At 47.4% G+C, this 13,498-nt stretch overlaps 3 protein-coding genes across 5 annotated transcripts; 1 reads left to right on the top strand and 2 right to left on the bottom strand.

Annotated features, from left to right (window-relative positions):
- The first annotated feature begins 1,075 nt into the window (after positions 1-1,075).
- Positions 1,076-6,228, top strand: LOC120682455 (homeobox-leucine zipper protein ROC4-like). Its single transcript, XM_039964378.1, has 8 exons — positions 1,076-1,362; positions 1,467-1,584; positions 1,701-2,399; positions 2,482-2,583; positions 2,691-2,900; positions 4,388-4,565; positions 4,658-5,028; positions 5,428-6,228. Exons 1-8 carry the CDS (start codon positions 1,091-1,093, stop codon positions 5,779-5,781), a joined length of 2,304 nt encoding a protein of 767 aa, XP_039820312.1. The 5' UTR covers positions 1,076-1,090; the 3' UTR covers positions 5,782-6,228.
- Positions 6,229-6,757: 529 nt separating this feature from the next.
- On the bottom strand, positions 6,758-9,771 carry LOC120682456 (replication factor C subunit 4-like). The gene is made up of 7 exons (XM_039964379.1): positions 9,463-9,771; positions 9,274-9,380; positions 9,078-9,179; positions 8,554-8,749; positions 7,523-7,651; positions 7,255-7,449; positions 6,758-7,122 (listed from the first exon to the last, which is right to left on the bottom strand). Exons 1-7 carry the CDS (start codon positions 9,649-9,651, stop codon positions 7,012-7,014), a joined length of 1,029 nt encoding a protein of 342 aa, XP_039820313.1. The 5' UTR covers positions 9,652-9,771; the 3' UTR covers positions 6,758-7,011.
- A 444-nt stretch (positions 9,772-10,215) lies between these two features.
- On the bottom strand, positions 10,216-12,671 carry LOC120682457 (uncharacterized protein At4g15545-like). Of its 3 annotated transcripts, none has more exons than XR_005678465.1 (4): positions 12,082-12,671; positions 11,295-11,409; positions 10,850-10,997; positions 10,216-10,524 (listed from the first exon to the last, which is right to left on the bottom strand). XR_005678465.1 is itself a non-coding variant. In XM_039964381.1 (2 exons), exons 1-2 carry the CDS (start codon positions 12,296-12,298, stop codon positions 11,366-11,368), a joined length of 261 nt encoding a protein of 86 aa, XP_039820315.1. In that variant the 5' UTR covers positions 12,299-12,671; the 3' UTR covers positions 11,227-11,365. The 3 variants fall into 3 exon arrangements, 1 of the variants encoding a protein (XP_039820315.1); XR_005678464.1 differs by lacking the exon at positions 10,216-10,524 and adding an exon at positions 10,663-10,780 and having other exon boundaries at positions 12,082-12,399; XM_039964381.1 differs by lacking the exons at positions 10,216-10,524; positions 10,850-10,997 and having other exon boundaries at positions 11,227-11,409.
- Positions 12,672-13,498: the final 827 nt, after the last annotated feature.

Raw genomic sequence — 13,498 nt, 5'->3', positions numbered from 1 at the left:
GACCCGCGCCGGACGCGAGTAGGCGCAAGCGAACACACACGATGCCCCTTTGACCGCCGCGGCCGCCGCCCGTGCGCGTCCACACACACGATGCTTTGCGCTGACTCCACGCACATTCCTTCCCATGGACTGGAGCACTGGACTGTTCGCGTGCTTGCTCTTTGGCAGTCACATCTGGCAGCTTACCGGCACCGTTTGGATCCAAAAGGTAAAGCTAAACTTCAAAACTTGTTATATTAAAAAAAGAAAATCTTAATATTTAGTAGAAGTATTAAATAAAAAATTTCAAGATAAATTTAATAAGTCTAGTTAATTCATAATCTATTAAGGTAACCATTTGGGTTAATATATTTTTATTAGATTTGTCTTGCAATTTAACCTAGAGATTATACAATTAGTTCTAAGCTACAGAATTAGTTTTATAATTAAATTTTTTTAATATTTGCAAATAAAAAGATTGTCTCCGATATGATATGAGCTAAAATTTAGCCCCGTAATATGATACTATGGGTTAAAATTTAGCGCTTGATCAAAGAGGTCCAGCTTAAGCTGCAGACCCGTCAGTCAGGTCGTCGTCGCCTGAACCCGTTTTCTACGGGCTGTTGCTTTAGGGTTTTGAATTTTGATCAGCCATTCCCATACTCGGTGACCTGAAAGTCTTTCGCCGGGCAGGTGCTGCGACCTGTGTGATGTGTGCGGGGAGACTCGAGGTCGAAGTGCGCATCCGGGCACGGTAGACCTTTTCGGGACTAGAAAAGGGGAAGGCTGCCAGGGACCGAGGCGCTGCTGCAGCCTGCAGCTCCTCCTCGTCGCCAGCTCGCTTCTCCTCCCGAGTCCCGACGCCAAGGGTAATAAGGACAGAAGGGCGCGACGACGACGCGGTGGAGCGGGAGGGCATGAGCTTCGGCGATCTCCTCGGCGCCGTCGGGGACGCGGCCTGCGTACCGTACCCCCCGCACGGCGTCTTCGCGTCCTCGCCGGCGCTCTCCCTCGCCGTGGTACGTACTACTGCTACATACGCGCCCGCGCACGCAGCGTCCGCTCTGCCCTTTTTCATGAGATTCGTCGGGTGCGGTCGGGTGATTCGGGAATGCGCGCGTGTTTCGTGGCTGATTGGTTGCAGGACGACGCCGGGCGCCGCCGCGACGGCAGCGGTGAGCGGGCGGGTTCGGTGGCCCGAGGCGGCGGCGGCGGGAACGCGAAGGACGCGCCGGAGGGGGAGGATGACAGCCGGTCGCCGATGAGCGGCCACCTCGACGTCGTCCTGGCCGGCGGCGGAGAGGACGACGAGGACGGGAACCCGCGCAAGCGCAAGAAGCGGTACCACCGCCACACGCCGCACCAGATCCACCAGCTCGAAGCGTGAGCGCTCCCCCCCCCCCCCCCCCCCCGCCTCGATTCGTCGCGTTCTCCTGCGCTTGTGCGTGCCCTCCGCTGTGCTAATGCGTGGGAGGGTTGTGCCGCAGGACGTTCAAGGAATGGCCCCATCCGGACGAGAAGCAGCGCGCCGACCTGAGCAAGCGCCTCGGCCTGGAGCCGCGGCAGGTCAAGTTCTGGTTTCAGAACCGGCGCACGCAGATGAAAGTAAGCGTCCGGCCAAACCCCAGCTCTCTCACTCTCTGTGGCACGCGCGTTGCCTCGCGCTGTTGGTACAGTGCTTGACACGAGCTTTCGCTTTTGCATGGGGCTCAACTTGGAAGAATCAAATGGAGCGGCACGAGAACACGATGCTGAAGCTGGAGAATGACAAGCTGCGCGCCGAGAACCTGTCCATCCGGGAGGCCATGAGGGACGCGGCGTGCAGCGGCTGCGGCGGCCCAGCGTTGCTCGGGGAAATGTCACTGGAGGAGCACCACCTGCGCCTCGAGAACGCGAGGCTCAGGGACGAGCTCACCCGAGTCTGCGCCCTCACGGCCAAGTTCATCGCCAAGCCCCTTTCTCCCATGGCGCTGCCGCCCGTGCAGCAGCCGCATCCCATGCCAGTCTCTTCACTGGACCTTGCCGTCACTTGTGTTGGCTCCATGCCACCAAGCACGATGCCTGTCTCGACGATCTCCGAGCTTGCTGGCAGCGTGTCAAGCCAAATGGGCACGGTTATCACGCCAGCGGTGACTACGCCATTGGTGATGGGTAGCGGTGACAAGTCCATGTTCGTTCAGCTTGCAATGAGGGCCATGGATGAGCTTGTCAAGATGGCGCAGATGAATGAGCCGCTGTGGATTCCAAGCGTTTCCTCACCTGGTTCATCAACTGTGGAGACACTGAACTGGAAAGAGTACTCGAAGACATTTTTGCCATGCGTTGGGGTGAAGCCGATTGGTTTTGTGTCCGAGGCCTCTAGGGAGTCTGGCATTGTCAACATTGACAGTGCTGCTCTTGTGGAGTTCTTCATGAATGAGGTTCTGATCGTGCCACATTGGGCCTTCGTTTTGCTATTGCCTGTATATTGAACTGACATGGTTCCTTGAATTGTTGCCACAGAGACGGTGGTCTGACATGTTCTCGTGCATTGTTGCCAAGGCATCAACTATTGAGGAAATCTCAGCTGGGGTTGCGGGAAGCAGAGATGGTGCATTGCTGCTTGTGAGTGTTGAATGAATGGTCTCTAGTGCTGGGTTGATCGTTACATTATGTTCTGTTCCAGTGGTTAAGCATAACATCTGCATGTTTTCTGTACCATTTTTCCACAGATGCAGGCAGAGCTACAAGTGCTTTCACCTCTTGTCCCTAGAAGGGAGGTGACGTTTCTTAGGTTCTGCAATCAGCTTGCTGAGGGTGTGTGGGCTGTTGTGGATGTTTCCGTTGATGGACTGGAGAAGGATCAGTGCCTAGTTACGAGCATGAATTGCCGGAGGCTGCCTTCAGGTTGTGTGGTGCAAGAGACCCCAAATGGCTGCAAGGTACATCATAGCAATTCTTTTACCTCTTCTTGTTTATGGAAGATTTCAGGTAGGTTTATGTTCAGTTGCCTATCAAATCCTTGCAATGTCGTCATGCCTATCATTGATTCTGATAGTCCCTAATTTCCAATGCCATGGCCCAGTATATCAGTAACTTCTCAAAACTGAGATTTTCTACTCTACGCATAGTCACAAGGATCATCATTGGTTCCAATTCTCCATGTCCACCATGACACTGTTGAACAGAATACTTAGTGTTGTTTGGTAGCGTTCAAGTGTTTTTTTTTTTTGTTAGTTTATTGTGCGCTGATAGTCATGCCATATAGTGTTCACAGGTCATGGGTAGGCCCATGTCCCAATAAATTAACCGCTGTACGAGCGCACCACCCATATTAATGGATTTGGTCAGCGAGTAAGGGTTTAAAGAATTGATTTCAGATTAACTAACTGATTTTGTAGATCTAACACTTCTCCCCAAGCATGCTCCCTTGCTTTTGTTTATTCAGGAGCTCCATCCAAGGGGATCAGATACTTCTACTCCTGGGATTGAGCCCCTTGGGTAACTTCTTGTCCGCAGTTTAATCCATGTGTCTCCTCGTAGAAACTTTGGCCAGTTCTTTTATTGTTTAACCCAATGAAGAAAAGTCATTTCCTTGGGTTTGACATCTGAGCTTTGTCTGATCCTGAATCTGAAATGCACATCTGTCCACGGACGAGTGGTTGTTTTTCAATTGTTTTGACTTGAAATAAAGAGAATTTGATCAAATTCATTACTGATAGAGATATAAGTTGATTTATGCAGAAGCTTGAGCATTTTTTACCCATCAAATTCACGTGATCTCAAATCACATCATATGAATAAGAACTCATAAGCTCATAACGCATGGGTAGTTACATGTTTTCAGGGTCTCATGAAGAATATACTTTATGCCATTCTAACAGCATATTGTTAGGAATTGATAATTAAAATATCTTGATCAGGTTGTGACCAGACCACATGCAGAAAGATCAGCTGTTTCTTGTCAAATTTAAGATGCTGTCACCCTATGCAAGATATCAAATTTCCTTATGTTCTTATTTCATCTATATTGTTTGGGTTCAACTTTTCTTCATTTCATATTTCTTTTGTTGAAATGTGGGTGATGTGTTTCCTTTAGAGCACTGTGTTAGGGTATGTGCCTGCGATTTATTACAATGTAAGCATTCGGTATAAGTTGGGGGCCATGGGCCAGACATAGGTTAGCATTTCAAGGCAGCATAGTGAAACACGTCTGTTGTGTCCCTTTAATATTGTAAATCCTGGCCAATACTGAGCTGTCAAAAGTCAAAACATGGTTTATTTGGCTCTGTTCAACTTATACCTGCTGTAGCCTACCGTGTGGTAGAATTGCATTGCATACCTGCTCCCCTGGTGTATTGCATCTCAAGACATTTACGTGTGGGCATGCATTGATATGCTAAAAGATGAAGTTGCACTTACACTGTAGGTCACATGGGTTGAGCATACAGAATATCATGAAGCATCCGTACACCAGCTTTACCGGCCTCTTCTGCGCTCTGGCCTCGCCCTTGGTGCAGGGCGGTGGCTTGCAACGCTGCAACGCCAGTGCGAGGGCTTGGCCATCCTCATGTCATCTGTTGCAATGCCAGAGCATGACTCATCAGGTATAGAAAATTTTATGACACATAAGATCTGTATGGGATTCCTTGTGTTGCATCCTCGAAACAAAATGGTAAATGTTTCCCTCTTTCCACAGCTGTTGCGCTGGGAGGGAAACGGAGCTTGTTGAAGTTGGCACAGAGGATGATGGAGAACTTCTGTGCAGGGGTAAGTGCATCATCCGCTGAATGGAACAAACTGGATGGCTTAACAGGCTGCATGCGGAAAGATGTTCGCGTCATGGTACGGAAGAGTGTGGATGAACCCGGGGTGCCACCAGGTGTGGTTCTCAGTGCCGCCACAGCAGTCTGGATGCCTGTGACACCTGAACGGCTCTTCAACTTCCTTCGCAATGAGGGTCTGCGTGCTGAATGGGACATACTCAGCAACGGTGGCCCAATGCAGCAGATGTTACGCATTGCCAAGGGGCAACTGGATGGCAACTCTGTAACTCTACTGAGAGCTGATGTGAGTATATCCTGTGATACATCTTGCTGATCGCACTTTCTACATTTGTCATGGTTGTTCATAAGTTTTCCAATGATAGAGCGTGTAGATATGGGTTGGACTCAGATGTTAGTGCCAAATGCTGAAGATGATGAAACTTAGACTCTGAAGCATTGATCTTAACTGGCCATCTATAAGTAACATTACTAGAGAGATTAGTACAAAGATATAGCAAGAAAATATGTCAGGTATTATAGGACGTCAAGTAAGCAGATCCATCTCAACAGCAAAGGTCTAAAATTCTCAGTTTTGTATGTTTTGAGTGGTGGGTTTCCTAAGTACAGTAGATTTTTATCGGTTCTGCATGTTACCACTGATGCTATAATATTCTATTCTTAATGGCTTGCATTATGTTTACAGCCTACAAACACCCACCTGAACAGCATCTTGATTCTTCAAGAGACTTGCACCGACAAATCCGGTGCAATGGTTGTGTACGCCCCAGTAGACTTCCCTGCAATGCAGCTTGTGATGGGTGGAGGAGACTCGACATATGTGGCACTCTTGCCGTCTGGTTTCGCCATTCTGCCTGGTGGGTCCAGCGCTGGTGGAGTTGGACACAAGACAAGTGGATCACTGCTCACGGTTGCATTCCAGATCCTTGTCAACAGCCAGCCCACTGCAAAGCTCACCCTGGAGTCAGTTGACACCGTGTACAGCCTCATCTCCTGTTCCATCGAGAAGATCAAGGCCTCGCTTCACTGCGAGGTCTGAACTTGGGAGCAGGAGACCTTTGGCCTGGAGGGAACATCTGGTGATCAGCCTGAGTCAAGAACGAACCGCGAGAAACACTTGTGACCTTTGCTAGGTGGTACGGACCGACGGGGTGGTCCGCAGCACAGAGCAATGGTGGTGGTTCGGGTATTGACTCGGCCTCTCCCTGCCGCTGTTCTCTGTGGTGGCAGCGGATTTTGCATTTTGGAAACTTCAGTAGGACATGGTTGGTTTTGGTGGTTTTATGGAGTCATCTATGTTTTTTTGTTGGCCGGCTCATGGTTTTTGGTATCTAGTTGGTTTTTATTAAGGTAGATGTCAGCACCCCTGATTTATGTTTCTGCTAGGTGTAGTCTGATAGTGGCTAGCTCGGTCAATGTCTGACAAAATGCGGCATTGTATTGTGAGACTCAGATCGCTATTTATATTAACATGGAATAGTAGTAAGAGATGCACCGAAGTAACAGTTATGCTTTATGGACGTGTTGTTTGAAACAAGATTCCTGTTTTGATTATGGGAGTCGACACATTTTGGGACCGTGTCTCAGTTTTGCAAGTTTCGACCTTGCACGAAAGAGATGGTTATGGCACGCTGGGACAGCAGTGTCTGATCCTAAATCCCAAATGCTCCAGCATTTGATGACCTGCGGCTTTCTTCCAATTCCCTCAGCTCAGGTACCGAATAGCTCTCCTAGCTCTCAGACGATCGGCATGAGATAAATCTATATGCTGCTACTCCCCGAAGCCAACGTGATCTGATAAAGGACCAAACCACGAATAGAGGTGACAGAAGGCAGATGCAGAACTTGCCCTGTCAAGTGCACCGACTCGGCGAGTTCTGGTTCCAACTTGCAGGTATGCTGTCAAAACCTTCAGTTGGACCAGCATGGCCAGCCTACTGGCACAACAGAAGAGCGCCAGAGCCCGTGAGATGGTAAAAACACTATTTGAGACAACAGCAAACAATCTGTGCGAGTGCAAACAAGGATGGGAGCCTCAGCTAAATGTTTCACACTGGAATAGGCATGATAGAATGGTAGTTGTTCACTTCGTAAGGTACTATCTTACAGACTGAGATACACGACGGCTGTAGTCACAAGACATGCTCGCCAGTAGTGTTAACAGAAATAACTAGATTACCATGTCAGCACAACTCGACATATGCTATTACCACCGGCAACATGATTTGTTCAGGGGACATATGCTATTACCACCGGCAACATGATTTGTTCAGGGAGCCTTTGCAGTTTCTCTCACCAGCGCAAACTTTGCAAGTAGGCCAGAAAGCTGAAGGAATGACCCAACACCATCGCAGATTCTCATGTGTGCAAATCCTGTTTCCTGTGCAAACAAACAGAATATTTTGATCAACAGAGGAGAAATCGATTGCATCTTCAAAAGTCCCAAGGCTGTAACAAAGCAGGATCCAGATCCTGTTTCTTTTAAGAAAAAGTCACAAGGTTGTGAAATTACCTTGAGCATTTCCAGCTTCAGATATTCAGCCATGTCATAGTTCTTGACAACTCGGAAGAGAGTAGTGATAATGTCAGTAGGCGAGTATCCCAAATCATAAAGTTGCTTCAGTGCAGAGCAGGCCTCGTCAAACTTTCCATCAAGCACATTTTTCACCATGTTCTTGACATGTAAGGGATGTGGTTGATCGCATACCTGGGACCAGTACAATGTTACTATTAGCTGAACAAATATTGAACATGCAGAACAGGATAAGTTGAGTATTAACCTTGAACACATTTTCTTGATTAACAAAGCGGAAACCACTAAATGTAGCTTGCAGGTTGTTCAAAGCTTGTCTCATGTCACCATCAGCAGTAAATATGATGGCTTCAAGCCCATCTGGCACATAAGGAATCTGGTTGTACAATAAAATATAAATAAATGAAATTAAGTCTGGAGCCTGGACCTGGACCTGGATTGGATAGTTTAGGATAATTCACAGAAAGAAACACGTGAACAGTAGGGACAAAACCCAGCTTCATTGTTTTACATTCAGGCAAAGAGACCATCAAGTAAACCACCCATGGTCTCTCAAAGTTTGAACAAGAAATCGCAAGCTATTTAACTTACATGCATCAAGTAAACTTATATAGTTGTCAACCAATCTAGCAGGCAAATATGTTGATTTATTCTGATGGAATAGCTGAGCATATCGAGTTTTGTTTTGTTTTATTATCAGTTCTGTAAATTGACAGTGCAACTCATATGTAAGCTTTAGTAATACACAGTAATTGTCCATAGATACCTTAAGGATATTCTAAATATAACATGTGGAAAACTATAAATAAAAGGATAGGGCACAAGCATATCTTCATGGTTACACAAATGAAACATAAACATATGCAGGACAAAAGCAAGTGACTCTCTTAAGTTGCAACACATTACAAGTGATAAAGCTATATTAAAGTTCACATAAGTACCACGACCAGGGACAATAAAATGTTTCTCAAAACCATAACTTGTTCTACCTAATGAAACCAAGGTTATAGCATTCATAGGTAAGCCCTTACAGTTCAAGACTTACAATATATTATCTGTTTTACTTTCATTTAGAACACTACGACCGTCTACATTCCACATGTTTGACCAATACAATGTAATGGTTAGTGCTTTTGATGATAGATATACTAATACAATCTTCTTGACAAACCAAAAATCCTTTCTGTGTATTACTAGCGGTGGCCAATGTATAAAAGGTTAACCACATGACTTCAAGTATGAAATCTCTTGTGGACCGAACTAGCACCTAAACATTACCTTCTCAGCCGCCACAACAATCATGAGGCGGCCGAGGATCTCCTGGTCAGAGAGCCTTGAAAACCTGACAATAGCACAGCGACTTTGAATGGGTTCGATTATCTTAGATGAGGTGTTGCATGCAAGTGCAAATCTAGTGGTGTTGGAATAGATCTCCATTGTTCTTCGCAGAGCTTGCTGTGCTCCTGATGTCATGCTGCACACAGCAGAGTGAGGTTAAACACATACTCAAATACTCAAACAATGAGATATGCATTCACATATTAGAGAAATATAGACTCAAAACTTTCAAACTTCTATTTGAACTCCACGGAATGATGAAGTACAAATGAATCGCCACAGGATTTGCCCATTTCCTAACTATAGCAACTAAGGAAAAAAAAAGACTAGTACTAAATTTCCAAACAACAACTGATGGTGTAAGAAATAGCTTCTAACTAAACATTCTCTCTCTTTTTTTTAAGTCACTGCCCCGATAAGGCCATAACATTATGAATGACTGGAACCACTCTGGATGGTGTTACCTGTCAGCCTCATCCAAGATCACAATCTTGTGCCGCCCTGGCTGCAGAGTGACCTTCTTCTGCGCAAACATCTTGATCTTGTTCCGCACCACATCCAGCCCCCTGCAAAACACGAATCGACCATCATGCATATAATCCACACACCACCAAAGGCGGCCCCAGATCGAAAAGAAAAAAAAGGCACGATGGCAGCAACCTATCGTCCGAGGCGTTGAGCTCTAGCACGGCCTCGCGGTAGCTGGGCCCGAGCAGCTCGTGGGCCAGCGCCAGAATGCTCGTCGTCTTCCCAGTCCCCGGAGGCCCCTGCGCGAAAAGGTGAAAAGGGGAATACCTACGCCGTTCCCTGCTGCTGCGCGGGTAAGGTGCTCGAGGAAATGTCCCTTACCGAGAGGATGAGGTTGGGCATGTTGCCGTCGCGGGCGATGACCTTCAGGCGGGCGACGGCGTCGGAGTTGCCGACAACGTCCGCCACGCGGGTAGGGCGGTACTTCTCCACCCATGGGATATCGTAGGTGTCGGCGGGGGCGGGCGCGGGCGCGGGCGCGGGCGCGGGGGCGGAAGAGGAGGCGGCCATGGCGCGCGGGTGGGTTGCGCTTGTGCGGCGGGAGGGGGAAACCGCGCGATTGTGGAGGGAAAATTGGGGGATGGGCAAGAGCCTGCGGCGCGAGGGTTTGGTTGTTTCGCACTTTCGCTTCGTGGATCATCGGTGGACGGCGAGATGAAGCAAACGTAGATCTTTCGGTATTTTTTGAATCAACATAGATCTTTCGGTATTATGTTTCGGAAATTAGGTTCCTTTCAGTGCCACTAGAACATTACACGCGCGATGCGCGCCCTGCCATTTGAAAAATCAAATATACATAACCATAAGACAATAAAAATTGAGAATTAAACTATATGCATGGTATACGATGAAATCAATACATCGTGTTAACTGCAGTACATGATGAGAATCAAACATTCGGAGCTGTACCACAATACATGCCAGCACAGAATACCCTAATGAGTGAGTTCTAAATGTTTAGTAGAAGAGCTTTAACGTCTTGGCATCGTCTATATGAACTGCCGTAGTAGATAGCTGAAATGGTCGTTCCACAGATCCGGCCGTTCAGAAGTTTGTCATCAGAGCAAATTCAGATAAGGAAGCTGAGAGTTTAATGAAATATGGTACAACATTTTAACTTGCGCAAGCTACATTCTTTTCATACATGTAAAGAGGGCTGAGGAGTTGTTTGCTTGTGCTCCACTCGTCACATAGCAAGTTTTGAACGGTTTGAACTGCTCAGAGTCCAGAGTGTCAGCTGCAACGCGGGGCTGACAAGTGCTAACACTACCAGGTGGTAAATCCATTACTGAGATTATTGTTTCAGTCAGCTGGATCTTGCATTGATCGGCATCGCTTGATCGCTGAACATGTGTGCACAAGCATCTTCAGAACTCTGACCACCTGCATAAACAAGATGGAAAATCAGACATGTGAGCTGGGGCTGAAAAGCACAGATGGAACAAACTCGTGCTGGCGGATGTGCACTTACATGCTGATCATGCTAGAAGTGAAAAGCATGAAAGAAATACTTTAGGAGCAATTTCAGAAAATGACAGTCCTGGGCTATGCTAGAAGTGGACATTTGGCAAAAGTTTCAATCATCTGCCCCATATTAAATGGATGCTCTTAGATTCATCTTACATTGGAATGATATTAGCTGGAAGAATTAGAGTACATTAGTGTTGCACCAACAGGAATATGCTTTGATGGCAAACAGTTCTTTTACCTCATTACATTTGCCATGTCATCCTCATTATAGCCATCATCCTTCAATATCTCAAGACTCTGGCAAAAGCTTTACCGATAACAGATAACAGGACTTGGTCTGAGCTACTTTTATTATGTTGGATGCCCAGCAAAGTGTGCGAAGGAGTCTGCATCGAAATTCAGTTAGAACTATTAAGCAAGGAAACATGCTAGATGACTTCAAAAGGAAAACCAAGTTAAAATGTATGGCACACATGACTAGCCTTTGTGTTCTCAACAGATACATAAGGTATAGGAATTAGAACATGAGAAGTTGCAAGGATAGAACATTTCAGAAGCATATTTCTGGAGACTTGCAAGACCAGATACCACTGCTTTCAGATATGTCCAGTCACATGCTTCATACTGCAAGCAGCCGGATGCTAATCGCATTAGGTCAGTTGCATCAGAGTTGGATACATGACCTTCCAAGCAAGAATTTAGGAGCACCACGAGGCGCTTGCAAACCATCTCCTCCACTGGTTCCTGTAGCCACCTATACACGGCCATCATCGATCATCAATCCCCTTTTGCTCTTGCCTACATATAAGGAAAAAACATGAATTAATTAGTTGGTGGTTTTATATCGTTAGAGAATTTATTGTACTTCTGTAAGAACTTTCCAGTAAGTAAAAAACACCCCAAGTGCTTGTTCACATTCATCTCAACATTTCTGCAATGTTGGCTTATGCATCCCTTGTAGCTTTTATTGAGCTTGAGCTCGAAAGGATCTAAAGGATTCGCATAGTTTACATGTTTCTTGGAATTCCACTGAAACTCTGCCTTCTTCCTATTGTGGCAATTGAACATCCAATGATCCATTGATGATTTCATTAAATGAAGAAATGATCGATAATTTATCTGGTAGAAATGACCACTCTGATTGAACTGCCCCGATAAGGCCATAACATTATGAATGACTAACCATCCAAATTATTTGTGCAGTTTAGATATGTTGAACAAACAAAATGCAGTCTACTAAGCCTTGTCCTTCTCTAACTGGATCAGTATATCAAGACAATGCAGGTAAGCAAGGATAAGGTGCCATGGACTTATTTAGCTACAATTGCAAATAAGAAAGCAACTACCTCTATTACACAAATTGTAGTTTCTAGTAGCTACATGCGACAGATGAGGCATATAGAAAATAGCAGAGTCGGAACAAGCCATAGCCAAACAGAGAAGAGGAGCGGGAAGAGATGGAGGCCGCACCGTGCATCTGTCGGATGTTCGCCGCCAGCGAAGCGACCATTGCTCGATGAACAACGGGCAGAGCGCAGCCGAGGCGGGACGACAGCGCGATGGAGGTGATCTTGCGCGTCACGTCGAGCTGCGCGAACGGATCCGGCGGCGGCACCGCCACCGGCTCCGCCTCCGCCTTGCCCAGCGCCGCGGCCGGCGGCGTGGCCTCCTCCCCTTCCTCCTCCATGGCGACGCGCCCCTCCCTGTGCTGATCGAGCTAGAGTCAAAGTTGGAGCTCGAGAAGGCGACGCAACCCTCCCCGCCGGTTCCGAGGAGCCGGCAACCGTCGTGGTCGCCGGGGAGGTGGTGTATGCCTCGTTGCCGCAGGCGCCCGAGGAGCAAGCGGGGGCCACGGCCGGCGGGGAGGCTCCAAGGCCGGAGCAGCAGCAGGAGGAGGAGGAGGCCTTCGAGGATGCTCTCACCGATGAGCAGCTGCGGGAGGTAAGCCGCGACCCGCCGTATCAACGCCGGCCCGTGCCGTGCGGAGGGGTGAGGGGTGGGGAGGGGAGCCGGAGAGGAGAGGGGAGGCGGCGGTGCCCGACGGGGAGCATGGAAGGAGAGGGAGGCGGCGGCAGGGAGGAGCGGGGAGCCAGGGAGGAGGAGAGAGAGAGAGAGCGCGGGTTTAGGGTTCGGGGCGGTGGGAGGGGGTTACCGCAAAAGTGTTTTGCGGGGGTTTTTCATAAAACAACAAGATTCTTGAATTTTTTCTTGTTTGTGTCGAAATAAACTTTAGTTGGGGGGTCTATGTGTAAAATATTTGAACGTTGGTAAGAGCAAGCTAGAATTAGTTGTGATTTACAGAAAACAGGAGGGTGTTTTTGAAAAATTCCCAAAGCAGCGGCTGTGCGCCACGTGCAGCTTTTTCGCGTGGGATGCGGCGGTGAGAGCACAGAGCACTAGACTTTAACCATTCCGATTGGCTACTTTACTTAATATAATTAATTATATAAAGTAATATTCGTCCTATCGTGGATTTGAAAAGATTGTTGCTCTATAAAATAAAAGTTGCAAAAAAGATGTGAAAATTAACATGGTTAATTTTTTTTTCTTTTTGCGATTACACATCACCACATGCGTGTCGCTGTTAGGAATACCGCCTACCACTAAAAGCACAAGACCGTTAAATCCTAGAAAATTCGCTCCTGAAAAATTCTAGGACCTTAAGTGTTACTGAGACTCTTGTAACCACAGGCTACAGATGCTTTCTGTCGGGTACCATGATTAGGGGCACCCTAATCAGGGGACTAAAATCGCCCTAAAAACAAACGCATGCTGGGCAACCGGGCCCATGAAGGCCTGCAACCCCCTTCTAATCTGGAAGAAAGGAAAGGACTCAAAGGAGCCCAGCATGCGGCCCACGTACGCAGTGCGGCCCGTCCGTACCCCT

This window comes from Panicum virgatum, chromosome 7N (assembly GCF_016808335.1).
Source record: "Panicum virgatum strain AP13 chromosome 7N, P.virgatum_v5, whole genome shotgun sequence".
In the NCBI taxonomy this organism is placed as follows: domain Eukaryota; kingdom Viridiplantae; phylum Streptophyta; class Magnoliopsida; order Poales; family Poaceae; genus Panicum; species Panicum virgatum.
This window is presented reverse-complemented; position numbering and strand designations above follow the sequence as displayed.

What these genes read in the sequence shown, in the direction of transcription:
- LOC120682455 (XM_039964378.1), top strand. Translation starts at nt 1,091, where the DNA reads ATGCGCGCGTGTTTCGTGGCTGATTGGTTGCAGGACGACGCCGGGCGC. An exon ending in GAGATGGTGCATTGCTGCTT is followed by an intron (nt 2,584 to 2,690) that starts GTGAGTGTTGAA and finishes ATTTTTCCACAG; the next exon opens with ATGCAGGCAGAGCTACAAGT. An exon ending in AGACCCCAAATGGCTGCAAG is followed by an intron (nt 2,901 to 4,387) that starts GTACATCATAGC and finishes CTTACACTGTAG; the next exon opens with GTCACATGGGTTGAGCATAC.
- LOC120682456 (XM_039964379.1), bottom strand. Translation starts at nt 9,651, where the DNA reads ATGGCCGCCTCCTCTTCCGCCCCCGCGCCCGCGCCCGCGCCCGCGCCC. An exon ending in CTCAACGCCTCGGACGATAG is followed by an intron (nt 9,180 to 9,273) that starts GTTGCTGCCATC and finishes CGTGTTTTGCAG; the next exon opens with GGGGCTGGATGTGGTGCGGA. An exon ending in TGAAGCTGGAAATGCTCAAG is followed by an intron (nt 7,123 to 7,254) that starts GTAATTTCACAA and finishes TTGTTTGCACAG; the next exon opens with GAAACAGGATTTGCACACAT.
- LOC120682457 (XM_039964381.1), bottom strand. Translation starts at nt 12,298, where the DNA reads ATGGAGGAGGAAGGGGAGGAGGCCACGCCGCCGGCCGCGGCGCTGGGC. An exon ending in GAACATCCGACAGATGCACG is followed by an intron (nt 11,410 to 12,081) that starts GTGCGGCCTCCA and finishes CCTTATATGTAG; the next exon opens with GCAAGAGCAAAAGGGGATTG.